The sequence below is a fragment of the Aptenodytes patagonicus genome, chromosome 15 (genome assembly GCF_965638725.1).
Source record: "Aptenodytes patagonicus chromosome 15, bAptPat1.pri.cur, whole genome shotgun sequence".
Classification (NCBI taxonomy): domain Eukaryota; kingdom Metazoa; phylum Chordata; class Aves; order Sphenisciformes; family Spheniscidae; genus Aptenodytes; species Aptenodytes patagonicus.
Window position 1 is genome coordinate 5119109 of NC_134963.1, and position 25059 is coordinate 5144167.

The 25059-nt window shown below is 42.0% G+C and overlaps 1 protein-coding gene across 1 annotated transcript in view; it reads right to left on the minus strand.

The window, feature by feature from the left end:
- The window catches only part of LOC143167425 (transmembrane protein 132B-like), a 263937-nt gene that overhangs the window by 13399 nt on the left and 225479 nt on the right, over positions 1 to 25059 (minus strand). The window contains exon 6 of the mRNA XM_076352854.1: positions 3811 to 4016. Within this exon, the coding sequence (XP_076208969.1) occupies positions 3811 to 4016 (206 nt within the window). The remainder of the gene's footprint in view (positions 1 to 3810; positions 4017 to 25059) is intronic.

The window sequence follows — 25059 nt, forward strand, 5'->3', positions numbered from 1 at the left end:
TTAAATCACATTTCCAGCTTGTTCTATGAGACTTTAGCCATGCAATTCCTATTAATGCAAGTTGAAGCCACGCATCCCATGTAAATGTATGTGCATAGAGCTAGTGTAGGAACTTCAAGAAGGTGGTAATTATTTTGCAGATGCATGAGGAATCAAAATAAATGTACTTGTTAGACCAGCAGAGTCTGCCTGGACCTCTTCTACACTCTAATGTTTGACTGTAATTTAAATATACACCTTTGGTTTGCTGAGACTGTGGGCTTTTCTGCAGCCCATTGCAGGAGTAGAGCTAGTTGGAGGACCGTGAGTTGATCCGCTGAGCTGACTTTCATCTGGAAAGGGAGGCTCTTCATAGCTGCAGTAGCACAGACCATAGATCAAGTTCTCCTCTGGATAATAATAAAGGTTTGCCATATATTTACAGACTGATCTGGTAAATTCTATTACTGCTCTTACGTAGGGGAGACTATTTTTTTTTTCCAGTTCCTGGCATAAAAGCAGCCTGGTTTTTCTTTCTGTTCCTCCAGCAAGTTCCTGCTCTTCCAGCAGTTCAGGTGAAAACTGACACAGTTCAAACTAAGCTAGGCATGTGCCATTTGTAAAGACCCTGTCTTTTTCATTGCTTTGTGGAAAGTATTCAAGAGGTTAGGTAAGCAAACATGTCTGTAATCACATGTATTTTACAATTACAAACATGACAGGGTTTATAGGGAGAAGCAACACATTTTATTAGGTCAACAAACATCATTGGGAAGAACAGATGTGATTTGGGGCATATAAACACTTTTTCAGGTCTGAAATAGAAGCAGCTATATTCAGATGAAGAACAGCCATGCTGAGGCAGTAGTTTCACAAGCATTTCTTTTGCCGACAGCACCAATAAAAACATTTAAAAGATTATTGTAAACCCCGTTATATTTTGCCATCTGGCTCGGCCCCTCAGACAACTGAACCAGCACAGCCACGCTGAGCGTGTGGGAGGGAGGCAGTGGCAGAGCCAGAGGAGATGAAGGAATGTTTGGAGGTTGCTGAAGTGTCTCTGCACAATCCCTATAAGAAATGCTCAAAAATTTTACCTTCTGTATATTCACGAATTACTTTATAGCAACGTTTAGTTCTTGCTGAGAAGACAAGGGAGTGGTGTGAAGATACCAACCCTAGTGGACAGGAGGAAAGTAGAAAATGGTTTTGTCTGTGGTGAGGTGAGGAATGAAGAAGACACATTACAGTCCTTGCATGACTACACCTGAGGACAGTGACATAGTTTCAGCTGACCTGTGGGCCACGTGCGACTGAACCTAAATTTAAGACTGCCTAAGCCTGTTGGCAGGGACTTTCGAAAGAATCCAAGCCCTCTTCTTTTCAAATTAGCTTCCTTTAAGGATAGATATCAAAAACCTCATGGAAACTGCAAATACTGGCTCTTACATGAAAATGGAGTTGAAGCAATACAATGCTGGGAAATGCTTGGATTTTGTCTTTTTAAAAAGATTAAAGCACCCTCCTCTCTCTTTCAAACCTATTCTCAGGTATCACACAGGACAACCTTCTCACTGTACAGCACTAACAGTGTATTATACCTACCAGGAGGGCACTGTGAAGAATTACAGGCTGAACCATTGTTCAGAATAAGCGACTGTGGCCTTCTGGCTATACCACTGAATGAGGATTCAGGAAACCAACCTGCAGGTCCTGACTGTAGTTCAAATGTCTTGTGTGCTTCAGGTCACCACTTAAAAACTCATCATAAAAACTCCCCCATGTTTAGGATATTGGGAAACATGTAGCTATGAAGGAGATGGAGGTATAAGCAGATTAAAAAATAAAGAGAAAAATTAAAAAAAAAACAAACCAGAAGGAAAAGCCACTAAATCTCAGGTAAAACCCATCCAAATCTAAACATAAAGGAAATGTACAAACCTTACGTACAAAGTAAATGTCAGAGTGAGCACAACTAACGCTAGTCCTAGATTGCCTATTGATTTAGAATACCCCCCAAAGTTAAAAAGAAATCCACGTGAATGTTCCATAAAACGAGAGATAATTTATTTCTAGTTGAAACCTTTCCCGTTCACACGGGCATGGACTGCTGACACACAGTGTCATAAACTACCAGCTGCAATTCTGGGGAATGATACAGTGGCCATACTTTCCCTTCCACCCTTCACGGAAAATGCTTGCTGAAGATGTGCCAGCAGTTCAGATGCAATCTGAGCAGCAGCAAACTCGCACCGCTTGCCAGCTTGCAAACAGAGCAGACTCTCAGACCATTACCTTTATTTCAGCTGGCCAAATAAATCAGAACTAGACACCAGGGGGTAAATTTCCAGCGCTGTGTGTAATGGGTTTAAAGTCAGAATGTCCACAACCGTTAACCACAGTTGAATGTCTAACTCACTGAGCTTGCTGCTGAAAGTTTACTCCTGTAATAAACATCAACAGCCTAATCCTGCAGCCGTTTACTCAGCAAAATCCCTACTGGTTTTTAGGAAGAGCTGCGCCTAAGGGAGTGTTACAGCACTAGGCACGTTACAGACAGAAGAAGGTAAGTTAAGTGAAACTTTAAGCAGCCGGCATATGTTCAGTTCATTCATCACGTAGCACATCTCTCCTTCCACAAACGGCAACTTTGCCTTTATCACTGAAGCAAACACACAAATTTTTCTTGTGCCAGATCCTCATCACCTCTCCTGTCATAGCCAGAAAAAATGTCCACATAGCCAAGAGGTAAGTCAGTCCCCTTCCTTGGAGCTCATTACCTGAGTATCCTGTAAATTGTGTCCTATTACCCTTAGTTTTATGTCCTCATAAAGCATTAGGTAATTCTACTCCACTGCTGTCTGTTTGGGCTCTTTAAGGGTCTTCAATAGCCGAGACGTTCTCCTGGGCAGATCGAGTGCTTTAGCTAGAACTGCCACAGTGTTTAGCACTACAGTTACTGCTGCCAGAAGTGCTTTTTCACTGTATTATAAATTTGAGCTGGTGTCATGCCTTGTTCTCCGGTAGTATTTTTCAACTTAGCCTGAAATCCACCAATATAGCAATGTTCCTGGAAGTTCTTAATCTTGCAAATTGTCCGAATGATGGTTATTCTACAATTGGTATTTCAGTAGGGACGGCTAGAACAGAGCTCAAAATCCCTGCCCCCTTCCCTCCCTTTTTTTCCCCATCCACATTTGTCCTGGTAGAATCTGTTCATCGGAATACAGTCTTCAATAGGAGCGTCAGTGGGTTTTTTTTGCCTAATTCAGATCTACTAAAGAATGCTTCAGCCCGGTCTGCTGTAGAGTGCATCTGTACAAAGACCGATTAATCATCCAAAGTCATAGAATCGTAGAATGGTTTGGGTTGGAAGGGACCTTGAAAGATCATCTAGTCCAACTCCCCTGCCAGTGCCCAGTGATCTCACTCCCTCCTTGGCCCTATTTTATTTAGCACTGTAGACAGAAACTTAAGCACTGGCAGCGCTGACTATCACACACACACACACACGATGTTACATACAGGCTGGGAGAGGTCCAGCTTCTTTTCCTCAGACTTGCACATCGGAGTGTATGATACGATTTCCTGAGATTGTGTGGAATTGATTAATGCTCCAGGCAAAGCCACTGACTTTTAAACTATATAGATCAGGATAAAATGTAGTCTACTGATATCATTGTTGGATGTTATAATGAAGGCTAAGACAGACTGTAAAGCTAATTTTAAACAGAAGAGTTTAGATTCTGAGAAATACTCTAAAAATTTGTTGTGTTGTAAAATCAGAGGCCCTGGGCACGTATCTGGACTGTACCAGTGCTGTAAGCATACCTTTTATTGGAGGTGACGGGTATCCTCCAGCCTTTGATCTGGCTAAGCTCTGTATCAGAGATCTCTATCTGCAGCGGGAGCCGTGGAACCCAGACCGTCACTTCTAATTGGGTGGTAAAATGCTGGTAAGTGAAGTTAACAATAGTATCCACTTTGCTTTTCATTTCCTTGCCATTAACGAAGATGGAGTCACATCTGTCAGAAACCTAAAAAAAAAAAAGAAAAGAAAAAAAAAAGAAAAAAGATTAATTAGGAAATTAATAAAAGTTCCTGAGAAAGCACAAGGAATGATGCATCAGTCCAAAGACAACACTGATAATGTGAGTCATGCATATTGTATTTTCAGTTTTCTAATTAGTAGCAAACAGTGATAAATGGACCCCAGGGAAACAGTTCTGCTTTCCTCAATGGATACTACTCCAACTACAAAAATAATTTAATGATGTTATATAACCTATGTGAATCTTTTATACTAGGCAAATTAAACCCTTCATGAATCAAACTCTATGTGCATCAAAGTTTATGTTTACAACTTGCTTAAAGAACCTGGAAAAAATGGGGCCATATGTTAGTAAGAAAAAGACTGACTCAGAACCATAAACCAGAATCCTTTCCTTTTTCCTTGAGCACTGTAATGCTGAAAGACAAAGATCCCCTTATGGCTCATGAGCAGAAGTGCAGCAGAAGCATTAATTTTTAGAACTGTTCAGTAATTGTTTTAGCAAAATGTATTCCTAGTTGCTCTGTGTCATTACATGAAATTACTGCCAAAACCAGCACGTGGGCTCTATACTACAACTCATCTACCCTCTTGGTCTCAGGGATCCTTTAGCACAAAATCAAGGTCCTGAGCACAGATCCAATTTATGTGAAGAACATGATGTAACAACGCATTTGACCTGCATCCTGGAAAGACGGAACTCCTTCTTCATGAGGTACGGTTTTTTAATATATTTATGAACGCGCGCGTGTGTGTACTTTTAGATTATATATACATACACACACATTTAGATTAATGTATAATGTTTATATATATGTATCTACGGGTATATGTGTGTACACATGTACATATGCATATGCATATGTAATTGTATCTATATACAGGTTTGCATTCTGCTTTGAAGCAAGAGAGAGGTGGTAGTCTCCAACAGAGTCCATGTAACTGTGGTTTTAATCTTTTAAAACCATGGTTTATGAGATGTAGTTGTGTTACTGAAATGGACTTTGTTCTCCCGTCAGGACTGTTCCGTGTCGTGCTGTACAATGCATTGGGACGCAGACCAGAAGGGATTCTGGCTAAGCCAGTGATTAAATTCTGGTTTACTGGAGTTACTGAGATAACTCATGTAGACTTCAGTGGGGAATATGCTGAAACACGGGTTGGTTTTGCTCTGCAAACGTACCTCAAATCTTTTCTGATATTAACAGGAATTCAGGGTTACTGAGAAACTGGGTATCAGCCTTTTTTTTTTTGTCAAAGGCAGTCCTCACATATGACTTTGAAATTAAGTTTGTCCTGCTTTAAATCTCATATGGAATAACATCGTTTTTCTCTTGAGCTCTAACATGGTATATTGCTGTTAGATGGACAGTACCTGAGTTCTACTATCATATGGAGCACACTTAAATAACAAAATTTTGCCTAAATGGCTCTCATAATGCTTTTAAGATTTATAGGCAACTTGCCTAAGAATCAGCTACTTCAGAAGCAAAAGAATACAAACAACCTTTATGCAGGTCATTCAGTGATAAGTTTTATTTCCAGAATTATTGTGATGACATTAAAATTATAGCGACTCTCAAGCCAAGCATGGAAGGAGAAACATTTGGGAAACATTGTGCCAGTTGATCTGTTGGTATATATCCACTGAACATCGACCATATCAAATGACTGTTTCACACTTCGTGAGACCACGCAGCCAAACTTTTCAGATTGTCCCTTTTATAGCATCACTGTACAACTAACGTCATTCTTCTGTACTGTTTATTATTAGGTAGTAGCTTTGCTAAAAATATCGTTAAGTGCCGCGAGATTCCTGTTAGAAAAGCTCACTGCCTGATGTTTTTCTCCCCATATGCAATATCCATATATAAAGTAAAAGAGCTGCACTTCCACGTTTGCCATTTTCAAGTCAGCTTCTCAGATCCTAATCAATGTACTGAAACTACCATCAATTGCTTTTTTACAAAGGGACTAAGCCAGGTTGTGAGGGCTGGGGCAAAGGAAACTAAGTCACTCTTCTGGAGAGAATACTCCTTCTGCATAAATGCTTAATGAGTACAGGAATTTAAAAAAAAAATAGATCTAGCTATCTGATAAAGAGCTTAAAGTGGACTCCAGGCTCAGGAGTGCCACAAATGAGATGGAGCATACTCGGAATCTTTGTTTCCCCCCTCATAATGTGTCACAAATGCCTCATGAAAGTTTAAGCATATTAATCAAGCCCATTAATTGAATGAGCAATTGAGATTCTAAATCATAAAGCCTACATCTAGGGAGTTTTGTGAGAATTAATACAAGACAGAAATAATTAAGAAAACTCAGAGAGGAATAAACATCAAGACCGATCAGGGGAATAACTAATATCTGACATGACAGCAGCTAATATTTTAGATTCTCTTCTTGCTGCGTAAAATGTTCTTGTCTTCTTGTCAGCAGGCAAGAAAGGTGCTAAATTAGGGAACTGAAAGATGGACTTTAATTGTAGCTGTAAAAGTATCGGGCTAGGCTTACAAATTCCATAGTTTATATGTCTGGACAGAGACATTCAGCCATTTATATACTGACCAAGAGGTAAGTACAAATCAGTATATATAACTATGCTATAGAAGTTCACCCAGTGGCCTTGCGTAGAGTCCAGAGCTCATGTTTCACTTAAGTGTATTTTGCAGAAAATAATCCAGCCTTGGTAAGAAAACTTGAAGAGAGATGTTATTGTTGTTTCAGTTCTCTATCTGGAATTTCAGTTTACTCTATTAAGTACAAGGAAACCAAAGAATTTAAAGGAAAATTAAGTTTGTGCAAGGAAGGGTGAAAACCACAGCAGTCAGCTGAATCCAGCTGAATCCTGTGATGAAGTATGGGAAACCATGACCACTGTTAACTGTTCAGGCTAGACTAAAGCTCACCTGAGGAAGCCTCTGTTACACTCACCTGCATTTAATTACTGCCATGTTTCATTCACTACACCTTACAGCAGTTGTTACGTGAAAGTAGATTTGGTTCATCTGAAGGAAATGAGAACCTTGAGCACGTATAGAAAATGCCCAGCACTTCTGTTTCACTTGGGATCTACTACAGACCCAGGACAAAGAATTTATTTCATACAGGTCTCAGATGAGAGCTGTGATTTCATGCTAACAGCACTCTGATACTCCTCCAAAGTGAAGAGGGAGTGAGAAACACACATTGAGTTTTGGGGTCTCGGTGACAGCTGTGTTCTCTGGCCGATGGCCTACAGCAAATGTTCCCCATCATTTTCTCCCCTTTTAAGTCTGCTCCATACTTTTCTAGTCACACTCTGACTGCCAGAAGGGGCTCGTGATGCTGCTGGAAGGGGAACTCGTATGACCTGCTGCTGGAGTTTGGGGAGTGCATGCCTGTTTGCACGAGAAAGCGCTCAGGTTCACCGTGGGGCAAGCTCTGACGCAGCAGGGAGACACAGGCAGAGTTCCATTAGCAGGTGACTTACTTAACACACAGATTTCTTTTGGGCTGCTGGTTGTGAGGGAACAAAGAGGGAAAAATGCAGTTAAATCTCTCCTGCAAACACTACACAGTGAGAAGACACAGCAAAAACTTAGAATGCCACCCTCTCATCTAAAATGCACAGAGCAAGCCTGTTTAAAACAGTCTGTCACCATCCATTATCAGCTGCCTGACAGAATCAGAAAGTGCTATTTGAGACAGTTTGCAACCAGGAGGGCAGGATGGTTGGCGATGTGCTCTGGTATGCAGGTCAAGAGAAGGAGAGCTGCAATTAACCTCTCCGGGCTTTGAAGCAGGTGGTTGGCTCCAATCCCCACAAGTAATTGTAAAAAGCACAATTTACCCTGTACAGCCTGTCACAGCCTCCTCACTTTAGACTCGCCCAGTACAAAAGTAGCTAGCAGTCCAAAAGAGTAATTGGGAAACCATTCGATGTTCAGCTCAGCAAAGGTTTATACACCCTTTGGGTGAACAGGTAAAACGGAGGGAACATGAACTGACAAGAAAAGAAATAACGCCTGCTGCGTGGTTCATCTTTACATGCAGGTTTGATTCCAAAGCTCATACCTTACCCTCAGCTTGCAGCTCATTTTGTATGGAGCCTGAATGAGCTAGAGGTAACAGAAAACAGTCGCAATCCTTGTGGCTGTTAACCACTCAGGAGTTTTTCAGTTAAACAAGACTTTGCTGCTGAATGCCTGCTTGGCACGACCATTTTTTCCGCAGCGCTCTCTTGTGTGGGAGGAGAGAGCAAGATGGCTTCAGGAGAGGCCTACCACGTGGGCATCTCCAGTCGGCAGCACTTCAGGGCTTTCCCAGCCCATACCTCTTCTCCAAGTTCATCTTTTCTCACCTTCAGACATATACTTCTCACTGATACATGAATGGTGTGTGCGCACACAGCTGTGTATGAACATGTATAATGAATTTTAAAGGGAAAACTACTACCCAAAGGAATTAATTCTGTTTAATTCAGTATGAAGCAACAGTTACTAAATGGATGTAAGAGTGGTAGCAAGTACAATGCCAAACTGCCCTACGGCACTTCTCATCTGTGGATTTCTGACACACAAAACCCAAAAGGATGGTGGTATTTTTACAACCCGTTTATAGAAGAGGAAACCGAGGCAGATGCAGCATGTATCAGAGTTGGGTCTAACACACAGTCTTTTCAGCTGAGAGCTATAGCCATTTGGTTACCCAGTCAGGTCCCCAAATGACTTAAATTTGAAGTTCAAATTCACCCTTGAAAAGAGGTGCTTTTTACACTTACTTTCAAAAGAGCCTTCACCAGTAGTTCAGCAGAACTGGCCTTTACAAGAGGAGGTTTTTTGCCTGGAGTCAAGATCTACTGGCATTTAAAAATACTGAAGTTTAATGGGGCAGATGTGTAGACTTCTTCAGTTTTGTAAGCCTGGTTTTTCAACAGCAAAACCCAACCTTATTCCAGTCCCTGCCTGAGACAATGCCGTTTCTGATGTCCGGCATACGAGGCAGAACCCAGAACGCGGTATGGCTGCAGCCACCTAAGTCCTCTGCAAACAGGCCCACCCAGCACTGGTCTCGGGAGCCAGTGCTCGTGTAGAAGAAGAGGTAGGGATGACAGACCAGCAAATTGCGGACGTTTATAAAAGGTCAGAGGAACAGTGCACAGTGCTGCTTTGCAGTGAATGCGTAAGGGATGCAAAGTCTTGTTATTGTGGCTGAGGCTATAAAGAGAAAAATTGTAACAAGATTTTAAAGTGAATGGTGCCTAGAGTAAATGGCTCATTTTCATAATAATCTTAAAACTGTAATTTTTGTGGTATTTCCTGAATGCCGCCTTTTCCACCTTTTCTGTGGCATTGTTCCTGGCATTGTCTTGTTAGCCCATTAGGAGGGACTTGCTGAGCTACTTCAAACCCTTATGGTGTGTGTTTTTCTTCCGCCTCTTGCATCTTTTTATATGGCTGCAGCATGGCTGTATCAGTTTTTTTTTTTTTTCTGGTTTGGATTATTTTGTACTTTATTTTTATTATTGATACATGTTTGCTTTAGAAGCACAGTCTGAAATTACTTCCTCAGCCTGAGAAATCTGGCTTAGCGTTTGGGTAATAGTTGAAGACGAAAAGAAGGATTATTCTTCTTCCTATCCTCTTCTTTCTCCCTCTTTCAAACAGCTACTTACCTCTGTGCCTTCCCTGGCTCCTGTCCCCTTCTGCTCTATGCACGGCTTGAAGCCATTGCTGAGTCTCTCCTAAACCAACAAAGGGATGGAAAGATATGACTCATGTCTTGAGACAAATAAACAAACAAAGGGTATTCCCAAACCCTTTTCAGCTAAGAAACGCTGTTTTTATTTAAATTCAGAATTATGCCTGATAGTAATCAGTCTAGAAAATGTCAGACTTCTTGGTTTGGCTGCAGTTGTATGTTATGACATGACGTGTTAATTATTCTAGTGCACAATATTTGCCCATATGCATGTGTCAAGCGATAACATAAAAGTAGACATTTCATTAGATTTTATTTCCCTTGTAAAATCAAAACTAATTGGCCAAGGTTGAATTACAGTTCCGCCCCAGAACAACATATTGTCTCCTTTCGGGCTTGTGTGGCAGAGACAGCCCGGTGTCTCACCCTGTGCTGTTAGCTGCAGGCAAACCTCCGCAAAGCACTTCTGGGCCAGTCTGTGAGACCCATGTTTTTCCCGTACAGGTGGCAGCACTGCTGTGCGGGACTCCCGCGGTGAGAAGTTGTATTGTCCACCAGGACCCAGGGAGGTGAGAAGCACCCCGTGAGGAGGAGACATTGCCCTTGCTTCTGACACCCATGCAGCAACGCAGTGCAACTTCCAAGGCAGTCCTTGCACTGTACGTATCAAAGCATTGTACCGGCCTGCTAGGCTTAACAATGCATTTATTTCAGCCTCTTCCACAAGCAGGGATTTTTCTGTGCAGCCCCAGCTAATTATGTGTACTGGGGTCTGCAGATATTGTCTCCAAGCAATTTGAGGCAAATGGTAGATTAAGAATATACAGAGTAAAGGATGGCAAATGACATGATGCTGAAACTAATGAAAACAGAAGTTTTATTCCCTTTTAATTTTAGACATGTGCAAAATAGTCTTGGAAGTGTCATTTTTGAAACATTCTTTTCATGTTAATTTGTTTTTATTGGCAAATCAGTTCTCCAAGTACTGTTCTCTGGAATAGCTGCTGTAGTTTCAGATAGAAGTGTTGGCTATAGGAATCCCTTGAGACATATTCTAAGGTTTGTTTCCTACTTAGAAACAATAGCGAGAGTTTAAGTCAAGTATTCCCCATCCCATGTGTTCGATGTGTGTTTGCTTTTCATCTTATCAGTGAATAATAATGTTACTCGGAAACAGTATACAAACTGCATGACTCAATGCAGTCCAATAGCTATACTTACAAATATGAATATAATGATTCCCCCACACACACTACCAGCTTTCACTGGAGAAAATGTAAAAAGTGAAATATGTCAAGATGAGCCTGAAGCATTTCCAATGCTCTTCATCTTAAGTAGGCTTAAACTGCAACAGCTACCGAGAAGAAAACCACGTATTTCTACACTGAAACAAGAGGTATCCCATATCTTGTTGTTTGGGGAAATTTGGCTTGGGGCAGGAAAGTTTGTTCAGCCCCCACAGCACTGTGGTATCCTGTAACAACAGGCCAGTCACATCATCTGTCAGCAAGAATATTGCTGTGTTTGGGTCAGTTATTTTCAGATACACCTGCTCTTTTTTTAATTACCCAAAGTCTTGATCTTACAACTGCTGAAGTCAATCCAATTGAATTAAGTGGAGGATGATCAAGCATCAAAGGCTTGGTTTCAGAGGTTAGCAGGCATTTAACCAGGTAGCTAGAGATTTCCAAAACCACAGGAACAAATCCATTGGGAAATCTAGGCCATTTTGAAATTACCATTTTGCAATGGTCATTCTTCCCAGTTTTATTGTTCTAAAGGACTAAGGTGGGAGGTTCAAAACTCATGTCTGGACTTCAAGTTTCTCTCGTTAGAGACAGAAGCGCAATCTGACAACCACTTGCTTTGAAAGTGAGGAGTTAGTGGGAGCACAAGTGCTTCAGCACTCAGCCCAACTCGGACCCAGTTCAAGGCCTCTAAGAACAATCCCCATGGCTACAATGAGCTGCACAGAGAACATTACAGATGCAGATAACAACATCCATAACTGTGTTTGCCAGACTGGGCCTATTCTGAAGACTACTTATGGCAGTGGTACAAAATACAAACTGTAATTCATACTCGGGTCTGAAATGTAATGACGAGGAGTTAGAAGCAAAAATTGAAAGGAAAACCCTTTGTTCAGGAAAGCAAAGATTTGGAAAACCAGATATAAACTGAAGTGATGTGTGTTCAAGAGACCAGAAAAGCATGACGGTCTGAGCGATAGGCTTGTGGAGGGGATTATCAGTTACACAGATGCACAGAGCTCCACGTGGACGACATGAGACCATTTTAATAGCAGCTCAGCAGCAATCGGCACACTCGAGTTAGTGATACCCTATTCTTTTATTGGAGAAGCCTCTGCTCATTTTTTCTGTAGATGTCACTATTTAACGTTACTGATGGAGAGAAACAGGATATTGGGGGAGGAGGGAGATGAGACTAGGCATAGCTTGTAATGATCTGAATGGGTATTTGAAGTTTAAGAGTGTTTTTACCTTTTAACCCCCATTGGAATGCACTGAACTGGAGGGAAGGACAGCATGGAAGACATTAACATTTTGGTTTAACAATAGAGACAATTGCTGTGGCTTAGAAAAGGTGCGATGATCCATGAATGTGCAATGAGAATTTAAAAATCTGCTGTACTGAATGAAGTGTGCACTATTCAAAAACTGTTGATCTATGCAAAATTATTAAACAACACATGAGATCTGCCAGGATTTCAGTCCCAGGTGCAGAGCAGCTGCTCTCATTCACTTTCCGGCATGCCGTGCGGGGGCGTTCCTGCTGGAGATGATAAGTTTGGCGGGTGCACAGGTTGAAAGGGGAGGACCAAAGAAGGTGGGTGTTCTTTCAGACTCCAGCCTGCTGCTCAGCCTGACTTAATTCAGGCTCAGTAATAACTGCTGTGCATCCACCGCTGTGGTGCAGCTGCTAGGAAGGGCAGATGCTCTGGAGTTTCATTCTTATTGATTGTGTAGAGTGAATACTGAAAGTGATTGGGGGGCAGCTAATAGCAGTACATGGTGGCTGCCAAAATGTTCTCTGCTCCATGTACCAAGTTCCTTTACTAATCAGCTGAGCTTTTAACTGCACTTTTTCTACAAAAATCAAGCTGAGGAATTCTGTCAGAATTAAAAGTTACTGTTTCTGCTCTCCCCGCTGATTTATCATCACCATGTGCAGATTAAGAAAAAGAGGTCATCTTCATTAGGTTAAATCAATGGCCGTATTAAGACGCTGGTGTTTTTGGAAGATAAGAGAATGCCTTTGTTCACAGTACCCGGAATAGATAGTGGTTGGTCCATCAGGAACGTCAGCTCCCCTGCACAAGAATAAATGATGCTTGACACCAATAACTAAAAGACAGTGGTGGCTGTGTTGCTATTGGTCTTAGCACAGACATTTCTCTGGTTGGTTGGGAAACCAGATGGGACTCCACTTCAATGTGTGAAAGAAAAATGGGATGTAACTGGTAGGGGATACAGCATGCCTTTTTTAGGTTTGATCCAACACTCGTTGAAGTAAATGAGAGACTTTCTACTGATTTACTGGCCTCAGACCAGGAGTTTTAAAGGACGCGAGGACTTCACTGTCTATTGTAATGCAATGACAGCCAACTGTCACACCAGCTTGGAATAGGGAGATTTTTAGGCAGTGTTTTTTCAGAGGCTGAAGTTCTTTGGAATATCATACTTCAAGTTGTTCAGACAAACTGCAATTATCTCTTGATAGAGCAGCAGTTCCACTGCCAGGATGCAGAAGTGCAGGTGCACATGAAACTTATCTCATGTGGTTCAAGCTTATTTAAATCTCAGCACAGTTTGCGTTTGGGGGAAGCTTCAGGAACACTCTTTTTTTTCATTCAATCACTACTTTTGTTGACAACGAGAACACACGGACCAGACCTCAGAGCAGGATCTCCTGCTTCCTTGTCCACTTGCGACCAAAATTGTGCCGGTCCCATTCTTGCTCCGTGAGTTTCTGTTTCTTTTAAGCAATCTAGTATGCAAGTCAGCATGGCTTCTACTTGCCTTGTCACCATGATGCAGTACCTCCCCTGGGGCTAACATCCTTCTCAGACAGGCATGCTTATCTCTAGACAGACATCTTCATTCTTTGCACTGAGATAAAGGATCTCTCACCAGCACAAATTCTAAGCACATGCTTGTCTGAGGTAGCTTTTGCTTAAGTATTTGATCCTTAAACTTCTGCAGATTAGGCATTACCAACACTTGTTAGTTTAAGTAAACACCCACATGCTTCATATTCATCAGCTGGTATCCCAGAAGGGCTTAAGAGTTGTTTATCTGGTGAAACCCCAGCATATGGTGCCAGCTCTTTCTTGCACCAATTCTAATTGCAAACACTGAACCTGTTCTGTAAAAACTGTTAATTAGGTGAAACTAACACATATGTTTGAGCTATAAGCTAAGGTGTTTTTTTTTCCCCTCTCTCTTTTTTTTCCCCCACTTGAATTACTCACACAAATGGGGTTATAGGCTGACAGAATAATTTACACATTGTTGAGAAAAGTAAGAGGGGAGAATATTCAGGCAGATGTAACATACTTCAGTTCCCCTGAAGTTCTTTGTAAAATAATGGGCTTTAAAAGTAAATTTCTGTGCACTAAGTAAACTTAGTGTTCATGATTCATGGCTCTAATCCCTGTGACTGAAATTTAAGATCTAAGGCTCCATGAAATTAAAAGAAAAAGAAACAATTACATGCATATTCATTCAATTTCATGTATTGCGTATCCTTCATTTTTTCAATGATATTTTAACAGGGAAAATAGAGGTTTCTAAAGAATGTGTACTTGCAAAAAACCAGCAGGTCAGTTGTAACTGCTGAAGCTAACCAGCTCTTCTGTGCCTGCTGGTTTCTCGACGTTCCTGGAGAATACAAGTCACATCCAGATTTCCTCATCTCCCACAAATATTTCACAGATGCTACAACACAGTGTGCAAAAAGCTCAAGGACGCTAAGTGTGTACAGCCCTCGTGTAGGACGCCGGCCACTCAGCCCTGCCCAGCCGCACAGAAACGCTGTGGAGTAAATAGGAGGACGCTCACAGCAGGGCCACTGTACATAAAGTCCTTGCGCTGCTCCTGGACTACTCTGTAGAGGAAAGGAGCCCTATATGCTGCTTCTCCCACCGAAGGACAACTGCACCCCTTCCCTATGAATGCAATTTGAATATACGGCAACTACAACAGCACCCTAAAGCCATAAGCCCAGAAGAAGATTAGCCAGCCAAGTAATAAAGCTTGTGAGCTTAACATAGAGTAATGTGTTAAGTCATGAATGTTAGCCACACTGATCTAGCCTTTAATCTTGCCCCAGTAATGAAAGGATACACTATCCTTATCCCAAAGGATCAATAAAAACCCAGAAAAAAATCCAAAAAGAGCTTTTAAATACACAGCAGTACACTTTTATTTTGTAAAGAAAACTCTGGTCCTGTGCCTAGATATTAGTGCATCGACATTCGTAAGTCTTCCCAGCTAGATTTTAGTCTCTGAGCAACAAATAATTCATTAATTAGTAAAAAAGGAAAAAGGGACATTCAGACAGCAAACACAGCCAGCAAAACCAGCCCTCAAACTGCATTCATTCAGCCAAGTGCTTCAATAAAATTATTTGGAGAGAATGTCAAGAGCTTTTACCTAAAAAATTACCTTCCTTCTCTGGTCTTACGAGACTAGACTATCCTAGACTGTTTTATTCATCTAATATACAATGATGCAGCAGATCAGCATTAGGAGAGAGTTCCCTACTCAGTAATTGAAAGAGCCAAGAGACATAGATGGATGTAATTCAAAGAATTGAATTTAGATATATACAAAGATGGTGCAGGTTCCTTGCATATACAAGATGGTCAATCAATTTCTAGACATCGCTAGATGTCAAACAATTTCTAGACGTTGCTAGGATAGACACATCCTGTTGCACTGCATGCACTACAGTCCTGCTAATGCTTGTAATTTTAGCACAGCACTCAAAATATTTGGTGCTTTCTATGAAAACTCCCATTCCTGGAGTCATATTAGTCTGTGAAAAACTAAACTTAATTTTTCAAACAAAAAAAAAGCATCTAGCTGTAGTGGGTACTACGAACAGTTTAAAACCGTTGACTCCCTAAAGGCTGAAAATACAGATGGGCTCCAAAAGGGCCCCAAAAGTATTCTGAACCTGATTTTTAGCCAGTGTTGTCACGTTCCTGGAGGGAGGGTTTGTGTATACCTGTAAGGCCAGTATTGTATCTACGATATTCCTATACATTGTGCATAGCAAAAAGCGCTTTTTAAATGACGGCAGTATTGTAACAATACAGGGGGCTTTATCTACAGCGCAGGGAAAACGAGGGAAAAAAATGTTCATTGGCTACAGAGGAGCAGATGGTGAAGTTAAAAAGGGGAGTTCTGCTCTTTCCCATCATCTCCATTCCCATCCTGGATGTCCCAGCTCCCATGCTAGCACTGGCTCTGGGAGCTTCCCGCTGGATTGTGCTGTGTGGTCTCCTTGGTGACTGCCCGCGCTGAGCTGTGCTCCTGCGGACGGGTACTTGCAGGGAATACTCTTGGGCAGTCACTCAGGGAAACAGAGGGAGGTCCTTTAGGATGAATGCACTGGAAAGAAAAAAGTCTCAGCGTATGAAAAATACGGCCAGATTTCCATTCAAGAGTACAGTCTCGGGGCTCTTGAAATTGTCAGGAAGTGACTGAATGACACAGCAGATCTTTTCCAAGAAAATATTTCACTCTCTCTTTAATGTCAGAATGACACGATCATGAGACTTAGCTTAACTCCTTAATGCAAAGTGCTGGATTTGCTTCTGTATATAAACAGATCTAAGATTGTGCTGAAGATGGCATGCTTCAGTTCTGACACAGCCTCAACTTAGAAGCTTAAATTCTGCATATAAATTCAAAGGAATTACTACACCATACATACATAAGCTGCACCTCAGTCAGATGGAATCCCTTGAAAATAGGCCCCTATATAACCCACTGTGTCTGACAGCTGTACGCCTACAAATCCTCCTACTCCTAGCTAAGGTTTCTTGTCAGACCAGGGGCGGAGAAATCCAAGGCAAAAACAAGGGAAGCTTGAGGGTGGAGGGAACAGCCTCTGTGGGATCGGAGGGAACCGAGCCAGAGGGTGCCTAGGGGCAAAGCTCCCCTTGTGTTACCCGTACGGGGACAGCAGTCGCACTGCTTCTGAGTCACGGTGGGGTTTACAGATAGCTCATGAGTTACAAGAATGAAAATACCAGCAGAGTTTAAACATAACGTTATGTAAATATGCTCTAGTTGTTGTAGCTTTAGCTATCGTGCACAGAGCATTCACAAGGTCAAGGATGGAATTTTGTAACAGAAACTTATTTTAGAATAACAACCACAAGGACTTGAGCAATTAAGGATGTATAGGATGCTTACAAAGCCTTCGGAAAAATAACATCCGTAGTGGCATCCTGAAGTTAACTACGCCTCGGAATGAGTAGGAGGCACCTACCCAAACAACCATGGACGACCACTCGGGACCCCCGCGCATGCTTAGTATAGTTTTACAATGTTAGCAATATGTAAATGTAGTAGATAAGAAGGGTCAATGTGATGTATATGCCATACTAATGAATTATGCAAACTTGAGTGTATAAATATGCTAAGTTTTCTGTTTAATGTTACACTTGATTTGGGGAACTTCCCCCGAGTGTCCGATTCTGTGCACTATTGAATAAAGCAATGTCTCCTTCCTAAACGTAGTCTTTTCCCTGCGTTTCAGGAGTTAGAGTAAACCGGTAACAGTAGCAGCTGCCTTTGTGTTCTCCAACTGGAACAGGAGAGGAGTGAATTGTCCCTCTGGTGCAGGAAGAAGCAGGGAGTGGAACAGAACAAATCCTGTAGGAGCAGCCCCATCTGGGGAGAAAGCTCAGGGTGAAGCCTGCTCCGTTGCTGTCTGTCTGACTTTTTTGTTGTATCAATAAATCCAAACTCCAGCAAGGGGGAAAGCAGCACATCTTGGCTAGAGTGTCTATGCAGAGCAGAATAAGAAAATGCCTGGTGCAACTGTAATACAAATGTTGGCTACTGCATTGATAGTAATGAGTAAGTCGTACTGAAGATGGAAATGTTTTTTCATTGACATGCACCAGTGGTGTAAGTGCTCTCTATCTAAAGGGTCTGCAGGACTAAGGGGCTGCTGACATCTCCTGCTAACACTTCCCACCTGTTTTTCCTCTTTCATTAGCAATGCTGGAGCTTTCAACCTTTAAGTGTCTTCCGCTGTGGGCAAAGGACGGTGTTAAGGAAATGGCATTGCCAAGGATGACATCTTTCCCTACGCATTACTACCCAAACATGCGATTCAGCCCCACGTGACACATACCTGCCACAAGTCATTGAACGGTGCTTATATTTCTCTAGAGGTTCTCTGCTAGCCATCTCAATGTAGTTTACAAAAAGAATTAACTGTCATAATCCTTCTTTTTACCGAGAAGGGAACACAGCTTATTAAAACCCTCAAACAGAAGAGGAGCCCTGAGGACACATGGTACGTGGCTCAGAAGTAGCTTTCGGGCAGGTGGCCCTGCGCTGAGCAGCCTGGGGTTGCCAGGTCCAAAGCTCCAAGCCATCACAGCAGAAAGATTGTGCTGGGGGCTGCAGACCTAAGGACTACTAGGGTCTGCAAAACACATAACAGACCACAGAGTTTTCTCTTTCGAGGAGAATTTTTTAAAACCTGCTAATTACAGTGAGAACAAAGGTCAGAATGCTTACATTTTGGATGACACAAAATTGACCTTTTTCCACAGAGGTCTTCAGGAACCATGACCTATCAAAATCAATAGTTAGCTATCGACTTTAACTTAGAGGCAGAGATCAAGTTTTCAGAAAAATCAGCGTAGAGCTACCCAACTCCTCCATTGCTCTCTTCACTGGATCATCGTTGCTCCAAAGCCCATATGACCTGGGTGGACTGAGCTTCTTTCTCACCAAGTAAGACCCTGTTAAAACCCAGCTACAAATGAGTGTTCTTCCTATCTGTCAGTCTTTCTCCCCTCTACAGCCACAGTGCATGTACTTGTATGAACTCTACCTAAATGCCAAGATAGATCTGTAAAGCTCTTCAGTTCCCCCATTGAATCTGGGCAAAAATAACCATTCCAACTCATGCATGAAAGATAAGCGACAAACCGCAGAGTGCTGCCATAAGTTTTCTGTTGTACTTTTGCATTTTTCTCCTTTGGTTTGTTTTTTAACATCTTCCCTTAGGGCTGTGTAGATACAGAAAAACATGCCACAGTCAAAGAATGTAAAAAACATGGAACAGAACAAAAAGGTTTCTTTCTTAAAGTTAGACCAATTCACCTCATCACAAGACGAATATATGTAAAAGCTACATACAACATAAAAATAAATCCCAAACCCTGGAATCACAGAAAACGTTATGAATCCATTTGGCTCTTTTACTAGCAGTTATGATTTCTCTTTCCTAACCAGAAAGCCTAAAGGCACATTACGGACTTAACACGAAGTATATTCAATCAGCAGTGTAAACAAAGGATGAGCAAACCAGGAAAGGTTGCTTGTCTTGATCATGTCTATTTCTTTATATTTCTTTAACGATGCCACATTTGCCTAATCACCCAGACATATTCCCTAAAAGCCTCTGATACGGGCCCTCAGGAAATACGGGTTCATTTGAAGCCTGTGCCATTGATACAGCATAGAAGGAGCCTGACAGCTTCATTAGACCGTATCGCTGGTGCCTGTCTGCAGGAGAGGGGTGTTGCCACTCCCCGTTCAGAGGGTCAAATGCTGTCAGAGTTGCGAGTTGCTCGAACACTGGGGCAAACAGGCGCTTAGACAGTAAATTTGTTGGGTTTATTGCTGTTGTTACACACATAGAGCTACTGAATGCATGAAGATGTAGACAATGTAAAAAAAAGACAATACTTCCAGATTGTGTCTGGAAAGAAAATGGTGTCATTAAAAATGGTGCTTTGTTAAAAATCCCTAAAAAAAAAGGATAGGAAAAGCCTATGTTAAGAATCACTAGAAGAAGAGACAAGGAAAGCAAAATGGAAATAAACTAGCTAGGTAATGTGAATACAAAGCAGGTTGACAGCACTGGCAAATGTACCTGATCGAGCTGTACATTGGTTAGCCTGGGTTTTGGTAAAAATGTGTTACAATTTTACATGTAGTGCAGGCTCGAGTCAGCCCAAGATGAATTCTTTGCCGTGGCTGTGACCCAAACTAGTTAGTTTAAAGTTAGCAGAGATTTTATATCAATTTTAGTCACACTGCCGGTCCCAAGCAGGCTTACTCAGAGGGATATGATTAGATGAACAACCAGAGAGGTGCAATCCAGATGTGAGGTATTCCATGCACAAATACAGAAACTACTTTCACATCAAATCCTAGGTTGTCACCTTACTTTCATCTCCTAGCTTGCTATAGCTACAAAAAACAAGTTAATGTGACGCACAGATCTCATTTTTTAATTAATGCATAATTTTTCTTTTGTACTATTGTTCTCTGGAGAGACTTCCTTCCCCATTCATACAAATTAAACAGAGATGATGTAATCCAGTGCTAGGACTGCCACATTTCTGCCCAAACAGAACACAAGTCCTGTGCAACTAATATTGTATCCCAGGCATTCCTACCACAGGGTAACAGGTGCTATACTGTGGTTTTATACTCTCTGTGAAAATCAGCACTGGAGGCTCACTAGATTTTGCCTTTGTTTACTTTAAGAAACTTATGTTCCTTCTCTTCTTCACTGATCTTGGCGTTTTCTTAATACTGGCTTCTCAGCTGACATCACATGGATTTTTTTTTTTTACAATGTTTGTGCTGCAAGTGCACTTTGGACGCTGTGATAGGATGGCTGTCATCTCCACCTCTGTGGCTTCATTTCCTATTCCATCCTGAAATCTTCAAATAGTTTCTTGCATTGATATCCCAATTCTGTGGCAAAGGAGGCTCTTAGTGAAGTTTTCTTTAGGATTTTAACTACACCTGCTGCCAATAACCATACATTTTTTTTTCCTGTCCATTCACCTCATTCTCTGAGAGACTTCATATTCTTCCTTTTCAGCTGTTTCTTTTCAGCTCTTCTTTCGTTTTTGTCCGTTTAAGCTCTTAGAGCTTATAGCTATGTGGCTTCCCCTATCTGTTTTATTCTCCACACATAAAGACTTTCAAAAGGGGCTTAAGAGAGTGGGATCCCCCCATCCTCTTAATTTACATTGGTGATGAGTGCCTAAGATGACCCTTTTGAGACATTTAAGAGCTGGACAGTCAGTGTCTCAAAGCCAAAAGGCTTGCTACACCTGCACAGAAGCCTGCGATCCAGTGGGATATGCAGCCACAAGGGAGGTGTCTCCCCCTCTGCCTGAGGAAATTTCAACGCCTAAGGAAGGATTATCAAAACCACCTCTAAAAGATGAGCTCTTGAGCTTCTAGTGTAACTGGAACCTCTCCCGCAAACCTCCGTCTTGCTGGGGATGTCTTTTGCCACTGAGCAGCAAGGGGGCAGAGTCAGGATGTTCCTGTGACCTTTGCCTACGCTGCTCGAGCAGCCGGGCTTACAACATCCCAGCTTGGAGCTCTGCCTGCAGACACGCTGGAGAGAGAACGGTGGACATGCACCGATCTTTGACAAAGCCAAACGAGTCTTTCCATTGAAATCACTTTGGCAGGTACCAGGGACTATTGTATGTCCAGTTTATCTTCTGTTTGCTAAAGGCTAACATGAAAAAGGACACACGGGTTCTCACCACTGACATGGTCCTTAAATGTAAATACTCCAAACTTTTGAAGAGGGGAGAGCTCATGAGTTTAAAGGAAATTATTTCTGTCTGCCAATATCTCATCTTTATAGCATGACATCCCCCTGCAGCAGGCATCTCTGATGTCAGTTTGTGGCTACCAAAGCCATTAGATTCTGTTTACTGAAACAACTCTATTAAAGTCTCATGTTTTATGCAGGTCATAGATGTAGTCCTATTGATTTAACTTGAAAGAGCACCCTTTTTTGTGGTAGTAAGATGTTTGCTTTTCTACACTTTGCTGCCTTCCTTGTTGCCTAACATGACAGTCTCTGCAGCTGGTGTAGGTCACCAGTTTTCAGTGAACTCGTGTTCAATGCAGGGCGTTTGCGCTTATTGATTCAGCATTAAGGGCCATTCTTGTGCAGATATATTCTGCCTTGCCAATCTATAGCCCACTTCATTTCTAGCTATGCACTCAGGTTCAAGGGGATTATTCAGCCAGGATTTTATTCAAACTAGAATAACCAAAACACACTTCTGGTTTCCTGTGCTGCTCAAGAGGCTGCTAGCTAGAAAACACACTTGCACTTTGAGGCTTGAATCTCACACACTTTGCAGCACCTGAAAGGCACTGCCAGAGTCTTCAGAAGCCATGGAAAAGGTTTGGTACAAAGGGTCCATTTCTCATGAGGCAAAAAGGCCAACTCAGTTGACGACAGTTAGACAGCACTAGTGGATATCTCCTCGGCCTTCCTGGAGAGCCGAGGAGACACGCTCAGTGGCTGTAGCTGCAGCAGAGGCATTAGGCAAGGCTGCACCAACGTCCTGCGCTGAGTTAGGGAGTTGGGAAGGGATGAGCCGCTCCGGTCAGATTCCTGCTTTTCAGGATACCTTATATTTCTTTTCCTTAGTTCTTTTCTTGTCTTTCAGTCTCATCCTAGCCTTCTTTATTTAGAATCACCTTCATTTTCAGGTACTTCAGGCTTTTCCCGGAGCTTGCTGCAGCTCTTTCTGAACTCCCCATGACAGACAGAAAAATAATTATTTGAAAGACAGGCAACAGCAGCCACCTTCAAAATCTCTTCAGTCTCACTAAATAGGATTCCTTCTCATCCTGACCCACGGACACTCACACAATGTCAGCAACCTCCTCCAAGGAGTCACGCTCCTGTACAAAACCACCTGTGTATTCTTCAAATGGGCCGAAGCTGGAGGCATTTTCTTACAAGAATTAAGTTGGCAATGATATGTTTTTCCTCAGCAAAATTAGTTACACAAGATGAAAATATCAATAATAACATAAGGCGATTAAACAAGCTACATTGTCAAGTTTGCTAGGGACAGAAGGTCTTAGCAAATGGCTGTCTACTAGACTTTAGACAACCATACTCACCAACAACATTGTAAAAAACAAACAAGCTGTAACTTACATAGTTACAGTTGCATGGTATCCACAGAGAATACTGGGAAACATCCATACATTGTGGGCATTTGCTTTATTAAACAAACAGCACAAAAGAGAAACCTCCCAGTATCTCAACTCTCCACTGTAACGGTGCTGGCTGGATCTTCCCCATCTCACCATGGTTAAGCGCAATTATTTAGGATCCAGCTGCAGCCGTGTGGTTTCCTCCCAGTGTTACGTTGCATAAAGAGACAAAAAGCCATCCCTAGGCCTCCGCAGGAGGAGGCTAACACAGGAGGTGTTGCAGGATAGGCTGTAAGGAGGAGAGACACAACTCTGGCAGTCTGCTCTAAGAAAAATGCATCCCTGTATTTGCAGCCGCTGTTTCTGTTCTACCCTCTATTTGCTTCAGTGTTACTTTGTCCTTGCTTATGGTACTGAGGTCCTGATCTTCACTCAGTAATTTTGCAAATGTTTGTTTGTCATTTATAGTGCACAAGATGTGCTTTAAAACACAGCAATGAAGGATTTACTCCACGGAAGGATTTTCTCGTTTTACACTGATCATCTCTCATGCTAAACTCACTACAGGTTGGGGAAATCTAAAAGGCTACAGCTTCTGCATGGCAGGGAGTATTTAACTCTGAAGTTTTCCAGTGTTGGTGTATTGAAATCTTTTATTTGTGGGGTGGCAATAAAAGATGTGGAGAGAAAATCTCCCCTGGCAACATGTACTCTTGAAAGGCCCTTTCAAAGCAAACATTCCAGCAGTGAGAAATACTTCAGCACGCCGTGTTCCCGTCTTCTCCTTCCCTCCCTCCCGCCTCCCCAGCCTATGCTATTAGTATCGGAATAATAAATTTCTTTGTGCCCCATCTCACGAAACCGCTTCACATCACCTTCATGCACTTGGCTGGGGAAGACCTCACAATCAAAGGTTATATTCTTTCACACAGCACTATCAGTATTTTATGTTTCTTTGCAGCCAAGTGTTATCAGCTGGCCATATAGCATTCAGATTTGGGGAAAAAAATAATCGTTGTATTCTGAAATACTGATTGCATCAAATGGAAACTAGATTGGAAGACAGTAATCATGCTGGGCTCAGGCGATTAAAAACTCGCTTGGAAAATTGGCGCTTGAGCCTCTATAGAAAGAAATGAATTAAGGAGGAAAACAATAAGGAAGGGCCTATGTTAATTTTGCTCTGCAGTGGATAATGTTGAGTGTGAGAGACCTAAGGGAGGACTGTGTGTCTTAAGGATTTTCTCTTATGTTTTCAGAAGGAAACCTGAGAGCCGTTGGAGAGGGGTTGCAAATTAAATCCAAACAGGAATCTCAGAAGCAGCAATTGGAAAAGAGCAAATAAATAAAACATATAAATAGGAGATAGCATTTCCTGCTAGGAACTTAGCATTTCCGACAACGCATCTCAAGCAAGGAACTCCCCCTTGCTGGCAGTCCTGCTGGGCAATCTCCATTCTCCGTTCCCTGGGTAATGTCATTCCCCTCCTCACTGCTAAGCTGCACTGGGTATTTGTACAAGTAACTCAATAAAGGATTACCTCCCAGAATGTCTATATTGTAGCAAGCCGTGTGTAACTCTTGTTGAGCTGTGAGATCTGTGGAGTAGGCATTGTGTCCACACCATTTTTATACAGGGTTGAGTACATTGTCAGCACTCCCCAAATAATAAATGCATGCAACTCAATTAGACGCCCAAATCTTCTTCAATGACGTATACATGCATTTTACAGCCTTTTCGTGACAATTGCAAGAGTTCATGTATCTCTGTTCATTATTCACCTGTTTATTACAATACATCCTTTTCTCTGGCTCATGACAGGTTTTGGATCCGGGCTCATGTTTATGGGAGGTTTTATTCTCCAGCCCAGGGCAGGACTGTGTTGCTCAGCCCATAGGACATCACAGGTGCTCTCTAGCAGGAGCAGGCTGGAATTCCCTTTGAAGGAGCTGCAGAGCATGTTAGCTGCTGACTACAAGCTGCTAAAATGTATTTTTACAGTGTTGGAAGGCCATATCTACACGAGTAGTCCTTACTCTCACTCAGTAAATGGAGCTATTTGCACAATTATGGGAGCAAAAACAGAACAGGAGAGATCATTATAATATTTGTAATGTGTATCA